Source organism: Grus americana, chromosome Z, assembly GCF_028858705.1.
Source record: "Grus americana isolate bGruAme1 chromosome Z, bGruAme1.mat, whole genome shotgun sequence".
Taxonomy (NCBI): Eukaryota; Metazoa; Chordata; class Aves; order Gruiformes; family Gruidae; genus Grus; species Grus americana.
In genome coordinates this window covers 10079774-10094948 of record NC_072891.1, presented here as the reverse complement: position 1 = coordinate 10094948, position 15175 = coordinate 10079774, and the positions used below count along the sequence as shown (strand labels likewise).

The following is a 15175-nucleotide window of genomic DNA, read 5'->3' as shown; positions in this document are numbered from 1 at the left end:
CCTCTCTAAGTTCGGTCTGTTTTGCTCGTGACAACAATTAGTGAGTGATCTCTCCCTGTCCTTATCTCGACCTACAAGCATTTCGTTATGCCTTTTCTCCCCTGTTTAGTGAATGAGGGGAGTGAGAGAGCAGCTCTGGCGGGCACCTGGCCTCCAGCCAGGGTCAACCCACCACAACAATTTAGCTCTGACATGGAATACAAGTCTCATATGTATATCTGCTTGCATGCAGGGTTTGTTTTGCACTGGGTTTTGCTGCAATATTTGTATGACTCCCATCGAACACTGGGGTTGCAAAATGAAACACTCCAGTACCTGAATTCACACTACATTATTCTGCCACTATTTTGGGAATTAATATACCCTGAGAGGTCAGCATTTCTCCCCAAGGATTTTGCTTCATGCAGCAAGAGGGCAGCCAGAAGCACTGTTGTTACAAGAGAAGAACCATCAGGGTTGCATCACTCAAGAATCCCACCACTTGAAACGGCAACTTCCTATTGTAGTCAAATCAATTCCCTGTATAAACCTCAAGATGCTCATTGCTCCTGCTTCTTCTGTCAACCCATCACCATTTGTCAATCTTAACATTTGCTAGCTATTTTCCTAAAGATATTTAAGTGACTGCAGTTGCCAAGACAACGGCTTCATCAACACCAGCACTTCAGCTCATCTATCTTGGGCTTCCCTTACATTCACTAGGACTTCTAGGAAATCAGCTGCCAGAACAGTCATTTTGAAATCTGGCTTTTTAAAAAAAAACAACTTTTAGGAACCTTTAAGATTTTCTGTCCTAAGAATCTCAAGTTCCTTTCATAGGAACAGCTTTGTTTTAATTATACCCTCAGAAGTGACATTACCTGTAAAGCTAGAGGAAGTCTGGTAGTTTAAATTCCAAGGCACTGAGGCAATGAAGGGGAAGACGCGATCACCGAGGTATACATCCAAATCAGGTTTATGCATGCCTATGCTGTCACTTTCAATAAGTCAATGAAGTCTCCTTCTATTTTGTTTTCTGTTACCAAGAGAAGCAGAGTGACTCAGTATTTCTTGCAATACTTACTAAACTCAGCTAGGCCCTGAAATACACACAGAGCTAGGTGTCTTAAAACACAGAACTTCCACAAAGAAATTAGTAAGTGGATAATCCTCATAGCTATAGGCATGTTTTCACTAAGTGAGGCTTAAGCTGTCAGACTCTCCTGCCACAGCAGCCATGAAACCTGGGGGCCAATTCAACTGAGCTCTGCAAGCAGCAAAGTCCTGAGAAGATATAATACAGTTTCTAGGAGTTTCAGAACAGTAAGAGTAGGAAAATAAGACCCTGCACAGCACTTGTCTTCCCCCAATCCATCTATGTCAGACTCAAAAAAGAAGGCATCACAACTTCAACCACAAGAGTTTTGATCAGAATTTACATCTTATGAAATAAGAGATAAACCAGCAGAAACAGTTAATCCAGGTTTGGTTACGTTATATCACCAAGAAAGCTACAGGTGTCTTTGTACGTCAGCATTTGAAGCCATATGAGAGCAGCTTCTCAAGTTTATGTCTTTATTGCCCTCACTGCTATGACTTACAGATTTACAGCTGCACCTGTACTAGCTTTGCATCCGTTAGCGTGGATACTGGTAGCGGTCTAACCATGGCAACACGGGATTAAGCATGAGCTGCAAAACCAACTCATAAGCTGGGTCAATTCACAACTGGTATTAGATATCAAGCTGTCGCTACCAGACCGTTACTGTGCTTGAGACAGGTCGAATGTGTCATTGCTGCAATGCAGACATACTTAAACACTATAAAATTATCTCAACAGTTTAGTACTGTGAACCTTGGTGGTTTGCCATGGTTGACAGTGTCATTGGAGAAAGTCCTGAGTATTCCCTTCACTGTGCCTATTAACACAAAGTTAATAGAAGTAGAGCAGGAAAAGACTTTATATTCTGACTGAAACTCAAACTCTACATGGCAATCACTTTAAGGTGTGACCAAATATTACTTTTAAGGATTACATAACCACATTTATCAATGCATTTATAAGTAAAGCAAGCAAGCCTCTGGCTGTTAGAAACACCAGCTTTCCTTATAAAAGGAAAGGTACCTGCAGGTCAGTTGTGCTGTAGTTATCTATTTAAAGTGCTTGCTAAGTGTAGAATTTGGCTTTCTGCCCACATGTTTTAAGCTCAGTGTTGTGGCATAGCCTGGGTAATTGCACTTCGGGTGACAAGCACAACAGAACTCAGAGGCATGTCAGTAATATACTTTAAACTTTGTCTTAACTTAGTAGAACCAAATCTTGCCTTGTGAATGTGCTGGCTGCATGAAGCACCACGCCAGGCTGTTTTCCCCGCTGTGTTATGGAGCTGCAAGCCATTTCACACTTCCTCACTTGACATCAAACCCTGCATGCCGGTTTCACTATGCTGAGAGGCTTTATTTTGAACCTAATCTTCAAAGTACAGGAGAGAAGACCTGGGGTGACTGTAGTAGAAGGGCACAAGGACCTGGAGCAATTAAGACAGTACAAGAAAGAAATTCCAGAGGTGGGAGGTGAAAAAGCTGGGTAGCTCTGAAGTCAGTGCAGATCCCTCTGACATTTCAAACAAGGCAGCCAAGGCATAGCTTTGTCTCCTCCAACAAGAAGTTTACCCAGGTTCTCCCCAATACACTCTGAGAATTATTTGTGAAGCCTGCATAGCTTACATCTCCCCCAGCAAGCCTACATACCCAGGCCTTGACTTGATGGCTTTCTCTTCAACACCAGGAATGTCCCCCTCCTCCCCCAGCTTAAGTTACACAACCCCAGCTTTATTTTTTACTCTTAGAGAATTGCTGCAGCTGCCTCATGGACAAAGTCTATGCAGAGGAGTGTGACTTGTCAGTACATCAGGATTTGTGCTGGGGCACTTCAGGAAACTGCTCAGGTTTTTATTTTTAAAAAAAACCCAGGAATAAGCAGAAGCTCTTACTCCAAAAATATTTTTGCTTTTGTGCTTAAGCAGCCTGAAAACTATTCACTTAATTTCTTCAGCTATTACAAATTTAAATACTGTACTTGTAAACATTTTGTTTTGGAAGAAAGCTTTCCCATGTGCTATTTAAAAAAGCAAAACATTTTCTACCTACAGATTTAGTCAACTATGCTATTATAAGATATACTCATTTTACATAAAAATGTTAATTTATCCAAGATCATGAATACAAACCCATTACAGATAGAAGACTTTTAGTCCCTATACTATTCACTAAATTATACTGCCTCTTACTGTTGTCAAAGAACATTTTGGCCTGACCTTACATTCAAAACTATTCAGAGCTCCCACACTTCTACATGACTCTTCCAATCCTAGCCCCATGTCCTTCAGATGAGCACCTCTTACAGTCACCAACAGAACTAGAACAATGTATTGCATTGGTTCTCACCCTGTTTGTGTAGCATCCACAGACTATTCTCGACAAGTGCCATGCTTCACCCACACAAAGGGCCTAACAGATGATGAATTCTGGATTGTGCATCCCTTTCACCCAGTCTAACATCAGATTGTAGCAATTCATGTTCAGAGTAAAATGTAACACAGCAATATTTAATAGCTTTAGCAAACAAAGCTCAATAAACATGTACCAAAGAAAGCTTGTTGGCTGCTACCTAGCAGAAGATAGTATTTGAGCATCTAGGAACAGACACAAACCTTTCTCGGAAGGAAGAAGCTGATTTCCCATAACCCTCTTATTTCAAGTTGACATCAAACTAGTTATTAATGTGCAAATTAAGATCAAAATTCAACACACCAACCAAGCATTAATGGTAGGCTTTAGGCTCAGCCTAAGTTTTGTCACCCTCAGTTTTTCAGCATTAGTACAGTTGCATCAAGTTATGAATCACATAGTAGTCTAGCAAGATTCAAGTCCCATCCGAGCACAGGAACTCTCCTTCCCAGTGTCATCATCATGTTCTTCTGCCATAACACACCACCTTCATAATATTTGGGTTTTTTATAAAAAGATTTAGAACAGAGTTTAGATTACAACAACGCAAAAAACCGCTCTTCATACAGAGTTTATTCCAGGAAATATACTGTACTTATTCTTTCTGGCGTACAGAAGTCACTGCCCTATACTTAACAAGGAAAGAAAAACTCCAGAACTTACACCTCCAGCTATGAACTAATGCATACTGAACAAAACAGCTAGGAGATCAAATAAATTGGTGCATACAAGAGTTATAGATATAGAACTGATGCAGCCTTCCAACACTTGAAGAGTTTTTTTTCTATCCACTAACCTCCATCCAGAGCTTTGCTAGATTTGCTGAAATGTAACAGACTCTCCCTAACATCACCAGCAAGCTTACTTTTGTTTTAATAGCAGGAACTAGCCATCTTAGAAGTGTTGGTTAGGAGCAGGCAGGTCAAAAATACTTCACTGTTCTCTTGGAAATAGGTGAAAGTCATCCACAAGCTCAAAGCTGATAGCTGCAGAGAAGGTGATGAAACAGAACAAGGCTGAGACACCAGGAGCTCTAATCAGGTCACACGCAGTGACCTTATGTCAGCCCTCAGTTGTGCCCCAAAGTACAGTCAGTTCAGTATAGGAAGGGAGATGACGGAAGAGAGACACCTGAGATGGGCTTGGTTTCCCAGAGACCCAAAGACAGATGAAGAGGCCTAGTAGCATCACAATGATAGGTCTTTTGTGGCCAAGCATACCAGAGACATCCTCCATGTCTCTGCCACTGCAGAGAGCTGACCCAGCAGTGGCATTATCTACCTTGACAGCTGGCAAGATCTCAAGTATGGTGCATGTGCTGAAGACTGCTGACGAAATCCCCAAGTGATATTTCACTGCACTCCCATGAGACTTGGGAAGAGGCAATGCCATGCTTCAGGATGGTTACTTACAACCATCACCCCAACCTGACCTGATCCACCACTTAACAACATGCCTACAACTCCCAGCAGGCAGCTCCCTGGCTTGGGTAGGCAGCCCATACCTTCAGCAACCAGCCTAGCTGTGGTCTCCATGGACATTACCATTAAGCAGCACGGCTTTTCACAGCTTTTCTTGACTGCTAGTATGTTACTTAATTGTCCCTCGCAGGTAAAATACAGTCCCTGGTTGATAAGCCCAAGCATGAGCATATCACTTACATTAGAGACATGAACCAAAGTGAACAACTAAATATTTAGTAGGTATGCGATAAGCCTGCAAATTGGATCAAAATTAACAATAATTTGTCCAAGTTAAACACTAAGCGAGCTACTTTGAATCAGTGAAATCAGTATCCCTTCTAAGTCCTCTTACCAGCAAGATTCTTCCCTATCCCTCTTCAGCAGGGGCCAAAACTACGATCTCTTTCCAACTGGAAAATAGCCATGGATGATATGGGTTCAAGACCATGAACTCTGCTTTTATTGCCATTTGAAACAGAACTCCAGAGTGACAAGACAATGACCCTGCCGAGGCTGGTCTTTAGTTCATGATGAGCCTGCTCATGAGCCTCCAACGGTCAAAAACGTCAATATTAGCAAATTTTCAAAACGAATCCAGTCGATTCCAAAATGTAAAAGCCCAAATGTTCACAGCCTCAGTGAACTCTACCCTACCTATCCATCTTCCCCCAGAAGTGCTGCTATTACTGTATTTCAGGCCAAAGTCAGCCAAGCTTCTTCCACACAAATTAAAGACTGCTACGAGTAAGGAAAAAAAAAAAATCAGTTACATTTCACAGAAAGCATATTAGTCAAATTTTTAAGCACATAAGCCTTCAGGTTTCTGGCAGACACTGAGAAATGGAAATCATTGCACATGTTGGTCTCAAAACTTCCATTTTTATATGCTCCAATGGAGATCACACAGCAATATACAATGCTTAGTTTCATTTAGAAGTCCTTTCAAAAAAGTGACAACAGATCCTCTATAGACAATTGTTGAAACATGACTGTGGTTGTCTCAAGAAACAGCCACTTGACACTTACAGAATTATACAAGAGAAGAAACATTACCATCACCCACTGAATTCGAACATTAAGTTTTCAACAAGAGTTGAACCTCGATGCCTTTTTTGCTCAGCATTGAGTAATATGGCCACAAAAAAAAAAGTTAGGCAGAGATCTCACTGTAGTGGCAGTATCATTACAAACAGAAAAGGCTTTTTCTTTCCTCCTTAACTGAAAAGTGCCACGCACTTTCATCTGAAACATTCGGGTATGGGCATTTTGTTACCACATGAACAACAAATTAGAGGGATTTAGATAATAGCTACAAGACACTTAAAAGGTACAGAAGAGACATTAGCCTCTCGAGTTATACTGCTTAATGCACCACTGAAAGGCATTCAGCTACTAAGTGTGGGTACAGTTACTATTCTGCAAGAGAAGTAATCGGGAGCACCAAGATGAAATTCAGTTTTCTTCATTACATTGTAAGAAGCCCATTCTTTTAATAAAGGTGAGTGCTTTTAGAGATAGTTATTCTAGCAAAGATAAGCAAACACTTGCACACCAGTGTACTTTACATACATGAATTAGAGTCTTATACAAGCAGGCTTTATGCAAGAACAAATGTGTCTTCACACAACGTACTGTAAGTCAAAGCTGCTCCACTGCATGGCTTTTGTTTTGAGAAGGCCACAGACAGTGCTGCAAAAGAAAATATTATTTCAGCCTTTGCCTAGGTCTCACAGCAGGAGTCTCCTAGCTGCAGAGATGTCTAAGGATTAATTTTAAAACAAGAATTTTTGCACTATGGACAAGTGTCTATCACACAAGAATTAACCCAAGTGGCACAAATGGCTAAACACTGGTCTTTACACTGTTCCAATACTCTGGCAAAGGGTTTTGGATCTTAACCCCTCCAAACGTTAGGTTTTAATGTTCATTGTAGCAAATGTTTTAAATATTTTAACTAGGATACATATCTTAACTTGGGGAAGAGTCCCATAGCTATTGCAAACATGTCCCTACTGCTATTAACTTAAGTTTTACCTCCCAAGCAAAAGCCGTTTACCTGAATTTCTAAATTACTTGTATAATTTTAAGACAACAAAACAGACCAATGGGAACACATGTCATGCTTTTAGTACTAAAACCTTAACAAGTAAGACACAGCCTGCCTGGAGGCAGCCTTCTCTATTAATCACAGATATTATGATATCTGAAAGCATTACCCACTTAAGACAGCCCCTTTACATTCCCCTTGTTTTCCATGTGATAGCCTCAATTAAAACCACAATCATCCAGGAACTCTTAAAGTCACATTTCTTCAAGTTAATTAAGATTCAAAAATATCCAATGTGTACCCCAATTCAGTAGCTTTACAATTTTTCTCCTATTTGTAGGCCACTTTAGGCAAGTATTTATGTATTTTAAATATTTCAGAAAATGTGGAGACAGGCAATCAATCAACTTGGCTCATCTTGGCTACTGATGCTTCAGTGGAGGGTACACAATGCCAAAGTCATCACTATTAAACTGGCCTGGTGAGATGAGACATTCTCGGTAAGTCATTAACACAAAAGCTTAGTAAGATTAACTGCAATTCCTCTAACTCATAATGCTGGATAAAACACTAAGGTTTTAAAAATGAAGTAGCACCCTGGAAATAGCAAGCTAATTTTGTGCACATGCATACATATATGCACACATCTGATCATGTGTAGCCCAAATTATTAAAGGACCTGCTACATTATGAGTCACATAACCTCTAGTTCATCCACACTGCAGTCCCTCTGTAACTCTGCTACATTTCACACTAACTCAGTTACACGTAAGTTCAACAGAAAATCTCCACTGTTTAGTCCATACTATTCATTACTGTGAACACATGATGGCCATAAACTACACAGCCAAAATGCATGTCAAAGATTAAAGTTCTGCAAGCATTTTTTTTTCTGCCATTTCCTACCCTCTAGATGCAAAATGAGCATCATGCAGTAGAGCTAAAGTGCTATTAAAAAGAAAGTACCCAGCATTGGGTATATCACTATGTAAAATAGTAGGCAGTGTAAGCGTGACTTCAGAAATAGCAAGGTAAAAACATGTTTGAGCGTTTGAGAAGCTACAGATGCAGTCCCACACTCAGACTCTGGCTTAACATCACTGCAGTACTGGAGATCTTAAGGATTTACACAATAAAGTTAAAAAGAACACCCTTCTAACACTATAGAGTCAAAATCTTCCACTAATTTCTATAATATGAACCAGATCTAAAGCTATCTATATGCTTTTAGTTACTATCTCTTGAACAGACGGGTAAGAAACTTCAAGAGGCACAGTTCTTCGCATTGTTATCCAAGAAAGACATTCATAATGTATTTTACCTTATCCAAGGATCATTCTGTACAAACTCATGGAAGCAGAGCCAAAGAATGGAAAAATATGCAAACTAACAGTGCTCAATCTTTTCAAATAGAAAGCTTTCCATTTTTATTCTAATGGCAGAGGTAGGCTGCGCTACAGCTCTCCTCTTGCCATACAGAACCTAATTGCACATGATCTTGTACCTTTAGGCAGTATCAGAACTGGAAATCACTATCAGTGCTTCTTGGCATATACGATAACCCTACCTGGATGAGAGGAGCCCTAGGGAAGGGACTGAGCGCTGGCTACCACCATTACCTTGCCCATCACCCCCTGAGGACAGACTGCTGTCCCTAACAGGCTACATGCTGGGTGAATTGGCTGGGTGGTTCTGTGGGGCCCACAGATTTAACCATCCAAAATATTATATGCAACAGCAGAGTATTCCCCAGACCAGAGAATGAAAGATCACCGTGCTTACGATCAGTGAACCAACACCAGAAGTTTCTTGCCTCCCTGCCTGCAGACAGCTTAGCAACTCTCACTTTGGAGACAGCCTGCTCCGAACAGGAGCTCTTCGGACCCAGAGCAAGCAACTCCAGGCTCTATTCACCTGCAGCATCAAACCTCTGCTTATTAGCATCAATGATACCTAAAGGCAACAAAAATAGATTAAGTACACAGAGACAAGCTCTGTAGCACCTTGCAATGCAGAGGCCTGCAGAAGGCAACTTTTGTGCTGAGAGTACCACACGTTTTTTCCTTGGTACGAAGAAAAATCCTAGAAGTGTTTAAGGCCAGGTTGGATGAGGCTTTGGGCAACCTGGTCTAGTGGAGGGTGTCCCTGCCCACAGTAGGGGGGTTGGAACTAGATGATCTTTGAGGTCTCTTCCAACCCAAACCATTCTATGATTCTATGAATATTTTTGTGGAGTTAAATGTTCTACCAGTTACATAAAAGCTTAAGCACTTAGAATTATTTGCCCAAGTTTAAGCTTTCTGGGAAGTAGCCTACAATACCAAACTTTCAAACATGGTGCTCATGCTTGCCATGCATTATCTCTAAGTTCCATATCACTTTCCTGCTCTGAAAAAAAAATTCCCTCATATTGCAAATTGTTTTGAAATCCAAACAAATCACTTAGAAGAAGCTGAGATCAAACAATACAGAACTCTAAACACCACATGGTTCATGAGTTACAAAAAGCAAGGAAAATAATGCCTTGACAAGTATTTAGCCCCCAAATTACTTGAGAAAACTAAACAGAACGCTTGGGGGTTTTTACCCCTCCAACTTCTGTGTCAAGACTTGTTCTTCAAGCAGCAAAAATACCTTATGAAATAAATTGCCTTAACTATCAAATAGCAACTCTAACAATGCAGTTAATTTTTGTTTCCTTTAATGTTAGGTGTGTTCATTTTCACCTACACAGTCAAAATGACCTCTGAAGGAGCTTTTAATATTGACTCTTGCTCTACATTAAACATGCTTCTTGACACAGCATACATGGTCAAACCATGCTTCTGGGCAGCGCTATGTGTTTAATAATGAAGTTTCTATTTGTATAATTTCTCACTTGCACCTTCCCTGAAAGGTTGGCTCCCAGCACAAGAATACCACTCAACTACAAAAATGAGAAGAATTTTCTTTTTTTTTAAAACAATTAAAAACTGTGACACTAAGGTGCAATTGCACCAAATATGCAGAGCTGCAAGTCGTCAGGAAGCACCTTCTAATAGTTCTGCAAGTGTCCTGAAAACATTGCTTAATCAAAGCATTGTGCGGAGGTTTATGAGCCTCCAGGCTCTGAAGGTCTAAACATCAAAGCAAGACACTGGATTTCAAGGCAGAGAGACCAATCAACCATCAACTGAGATGGTGAAAGCTTCACCATGCACTACCCTGAGCCACTGAAATGTATCCCAGCCAGCACCTATCATCACCAGATTACAGCTTAATAACCTTTGTTGTGGTGGTCCCCATTTAACTATCAACTGTCAGAACTAAAGGTAAAAAAGCAAAGAACCATCTCAGCTGAAGAGAAGATGCCTATGGCATAAAGGTGGCATCGATGAACTGCTGACACATAGTTCCATAGACTACAGCAGAGTCTGGTTCTCTCTTGCTCAGGCACTGACTGCAAAAAACAGAAAAACACATTCCCATCATTTCCAGAGCAATGCAGAACTACCACATAGCCCAGTGGCATCTGACCTAAAGACCTGTCTTATCACACCACGTCCTTCCCAGCTGACCTAAGAAAGAAGAAACTGGCACTTTCTACGACCTGGACATGAAGCATTTCATTCTGAAAAAAGTCTTCCATCACACAAAAACCCTCAATAACTGAATCAGCTGTTAGCAAGACACACAAATCTTAGACACACAAGGTCTACCCACCTCTCACCGTTAAACTCTCAATCAGCCAGAAACTAAAAATCAAGTTCACCTATTGCAATCAAATACCTGCAGCCCAACACAACTTATTCTGCCAGAAACTGTACTCAAGCTGGCAATTTCTTGCTGACTGCAGCTGGGGGACAGACATTTGCTCTTATCACTGGACCTCTTTGGAGGACTTCACATCACTGTGCTACTTTTGCCTCACCAGCAACAAATGAGAGGTAACCAGTGCATGGAATAGCTCAACTCCTTCCTTAAGGGTGGTAACCTGGAACTTAAGCAAAGGGTTGCCCAAAACATTATTCCCAGTCATACTGAATAGCTATGTAAAGTCAGTAGATAAGGCAAAGACTGACAGGGATGAGGACAGCCATGCAGAAACACATGGACTTGTGACCACCTCTTCTGCAGAAGAGCACCTTTAGGTGATTGCACAAGGGGAGGCTGCAGTTCAGGACTGCTCCTATCCCTCGCTGGTAAAAGCTGCTCTTTAGAAAATGATTGCTTCTGAAGGCTGCAGCCTTTTCCATCTAGCTGGGAGATCTTAAACTATGAAGTACTGCAGCAGATCTGAGCATGCTATACTAGTTGACAAAATACGCTTAGATGCCATGCTTGAATTTCTAATAAGTCCCTGACTTTATTACAGCCAGCACTAAGGTATTGATAACCTACCATTTAAACAAACATTCAGGGGAATTTGTTTTCTGCTTCAATTTACCAAATGCTAGGGTTACAGGATTAGCAACTGAAACCAGAACCTGCTGAAATGTTGAACCAGCTTTTAACAGCAGCAGCTCCTGTCAAGGAGGTGCACAGAGTGCACTTTCCTCATTTCAGTTTATTCAGCTAGTTCAAAAGCCCAGAGAGAAAGGTCGTATTTCTCCAAGAATAAACAAAGTGCCAAAAGCTGATGTTACCAGCTCCAAGAGCACAAATCAAGCCTTTGTATTCCCAACCAATGACCACTAACACTTTCTTTATTAAGGTCACATTAAACACAGGTTTTTCTCAAAATATTTATACTTTACCTTAACTAGAAGCCTTTGTACTTTCCTTCCAGTTCCCATCCTCAAACCACACCTCAGGTGGAAGAAAATTCCCAAACTCTTATCACCACAAAGCTTAAAAAGTTATAGTGTAATTGTGCACTTCTAATCCTTATTACCTCATCTTAGGAAACCAAAAATACAAGAGAAGATGAAGCTAGATATTTCATCAAGCCAAGAAATCTGAAAAATAAATTGCATGCTGATCTGAACTAGCGCTCACCTTGCATATACTGTGAGTCTATCATAGAAGTCACTCCATCAAATAAAGTTTAGGGTATTAATCTTACCTTTAAATGATTCAGTAAGCCTAGTCTAACACATCTAAAGGTTTGCCTGAAGCCCAATACAAAGCAAGCTAAGAATATCACTTCTCAGGACAACAGGACTCCATCTCCCTAGGGACAGAATGAGGGTCTAGGACCACTTTTTCAGTGGCTTAGAAGTTAAGATGCATAACCAAAGATCAAACACTACCAAAACAATAAACCACCATCCACAGCTCCTCATGGAGGAAAGATGAGACAGAAACAACATAAGACAGACTCCAGCCATGCTGCTTGAAGGGAAGCTCTCTGCTGTGGAGCGGTGAAGGCATCATGAGACTGCTGTCTCCCACTCTCAAAATAAGTATTAGAGAATCAGTCAGAAGAATTTAGAAGAAAGGCACAACAGTTCAAGGACATCAAATACCAGAAAAGACAGCACATTAATAATACTGAGGTAAGGCAACTGGCAACCTTGCCTAAATCTACACTTGTTAACACACATCCCTGGATTATTTCACAGGCTGCTTCAGCTTCTTTCCAGGAACAATTACAAACATACAGTCTAGAGAGCTCCCCAACCAAACTAAACTATTTTGACCCATTGTGATTTCTTTGAAATAAAAAAAAAGATGAGTAATGTAGGTGCAGGAAGAGGTCACCAAACATTTGGATGTAAAAATGACCCAGTTACCAACCCAAGACTAGAGTGACTTCCTGAATAAGTAATAATGGAGGTGAGTCTAAGAATACACCTATCACACCTACATGAGTAAGCCAGCCAACTCATTACAAAAGGCAAGCCGTGTGCCAAAGCCTTCCCTTCCTTCAAAACAATGAGGCCAAACTGAACGTGACTCAAATCTATTATTCCCCAAGCTACAGGTTATTTTGTTTTGTGGAACAAAGCTCTTAAACCTTGACCTAGAGAGGCCAAGAGGTACCAAAGACGAATGGTAGCCAAGCAAAGAGATCATCCAAAATTTTTCTGTTTGACAGAAGCCAAAGGGCACAAAATAGGAGACGCAGGAGCCACTACTGAAACAGTTAACTCCTGGAGAAACAAGCCAAACGGGAGAACATTTTGCCAGAGACCAAGTAGACATCAAGTGCAAAGGGGTATGCCCAATGCAACATATCTTCTGTAGGCACCAAGATATTTTAATTGCTTCTTTTAAGAAAAACACGCAATTCCTCCTCCTCCAGTTGTTTAGAGAATTTAAGTCTGCTCCCTTCAGTTCCTTTCTGGGACAGCAGTACCAGGTTTCTTTCTTGCTATATTTAAAGAGGGGAAATAACAGTCACAAAAGTTGTTTTGGTGGTTTTTTCTTTTTTTTTTTTTTGGGGGGGGGGGTGGGTTGGAATAACAGGAAGGTTGAGAGAGGAATTGAAAGCATGTATCTACCTTCACTAATTAAGTGTTGCCGTAGCCCTTTGAAGGCTGCCCTCTAAAAGTTTGGAGGGGAAGAAAAGTACAACCGGGAAAAAAATAAAAGAAAAACAGTCCTGAAGGACGATAAAGTTTGAGGAAAATATAGCCTTTACCCTGAATTAGTCATCTTACACAGGATGCTCCTGCGCAACGAGTGAAGCTATCGAAGGATGGTTGGGAAGCCCCTTACTTTGAAATAAATATACACAGACCACAGCCAAGTGGACAACTTGGGGTGGAAGGGGACAATTCGCACCCTGCCACGAGGTACCTGCCTTTCGTTGGGGTTAAAATAGGGAAATAACAGGACAGAGACGGCTGTGGCGCGGACTCCCCTCCCCAGCGCACATCCCGAGGGAGAGGGGAGGTCCCACAGGCCCCAGCCTGCCCCGCACACCGTCCCCACGCCGCAGGCAGCGGGAGGGGAAGGGCAGCTGGCGGGGCACCACCGACGGGCGCCGGGCCCCCCGCCCTCCCTCCTTCGCAGGCCCCGACCCCTTCCCGCGGCGGGGGGAATGCGGAGGGGCTGACAGCGGCCGCGGGCCCACCGCACCCCCCTCCCTCCCCCCGCCTCAGGGCCCCTCCGAGCCCGACAAAGAGGCCCGGCAGGCGGAGTCGGGGGTGCAGGCCCCGGCGGCGGCTCCCCAGGACCACCGCGGCAGCGAGAGGCCCGGTCCGTCGGCGGTGCGGGAGGCGGGGGGGGGGAGGGGGGGGAGAAGGCCGTACCTTGAAGTACCCGCCCTCGTAGAGGGTGTTGGGGGGCCCGAAGATCGCCACCTCCCAGTTGTAGAGGTCGGACTCGTCGACCAGGGTGATGCGGAAGCCCTCCACCGGCTCCTCCTGCAGCGACTTCAGCTCCAGCATCAGCGCCTTCTGCGAGCTGCTCATCTGCTGCTGGGCCATGGCGCGGCGCGGCGCGGCCCCCGCCGCCGCCGCCACCACCACCACCACCACCACCACCCCCCCCGCGCTCCCTCCGCCGCCGCCGCTCCTGCTGCTGCCGCCGCGCTGCCCCGCGGGCCCCCGCCCCTCCCCGCGCTGACGGCCGCCGCCGCCGCCGCCGCCACTTCCTTTTGTGACGGCGCCCGCTCGCCGCTGATCTCAGCGCGCAGCGCCGCGCCACGCCCCGCCGCACGGTAAGCCACGCCCCGCCTCGCGCCCCGCCCCTACCGGCGCGTTTAAAGGGGCAGCGCTCCCCGCCGCACCGTACGTGGGGTGTGTGGGTGAGCGACCCCCGGGCTCTATCGGCCCCCGCGGGCCCGGCCCGCATCTCCCCTCCAGCCGGGCCAGCCCCGGCCCCACGGCGTCTGGCGTGGGGGCCCCGCAGGACGGGGGAGAAAACATGTGCTGGGCTGCGAGTGGGAGTGGGCGGTGCTGCGCAGGGTCACGGGTGGGCACGGCCGGCCCACGCTGATGGGCTGACAGACACGGCCAAAAAGAGCCAGTTTTGTGCATAGGATGATTTTTGAGGAGTGACCTTGCGTGACCCAGTGTCCCCTAAAAATCCTGCAGTGGCCCCCAAGCAACAGTAGGAGAGGAACAAGCAGTTACCCCCTCTCTCACGGGTGTTGTTTTCACGTGGATCCGTGGATGTGCGAGGTGCGACAGCAGTTGCAAGCCTTCCTCCCGTTCCCCGACGTGGTTAAGGGAGAAAAATAATTGCAGAGGTGGCAAGGTACACATTGACCTGTGAACATGAGCAAGCGCCTGTTCCTTAGCAAGTT

At 43.8% G+C, this 15175-nt stretch overlaps 1 protein-coding gene across 1 annotated transcript in view; it reads right to left on the bottom strand.

The window, feature by feature from the left end:
• UBE2R2 (ubiquitin conjugating enzyme E2 R2) overlaps positions 1–14429 on the bottom strand; it is a 53056-nt gene extending 38627 nt beyond the window's left edge. The window contains exon 1 of the mRNA XM_054810111.1: positions 14178–14429. Coding sequence (XP_054666086.1) covers positions 14178–14354 — 177 coding nt within the window. The 5' untranslated portion in view covers positions 14355–14429. The remainder of the gene's footprint in view (positions 1–14177) is intronic.
• Between the last annotated feature and the right edge of the window lie 746 nt (positions 14430–15175).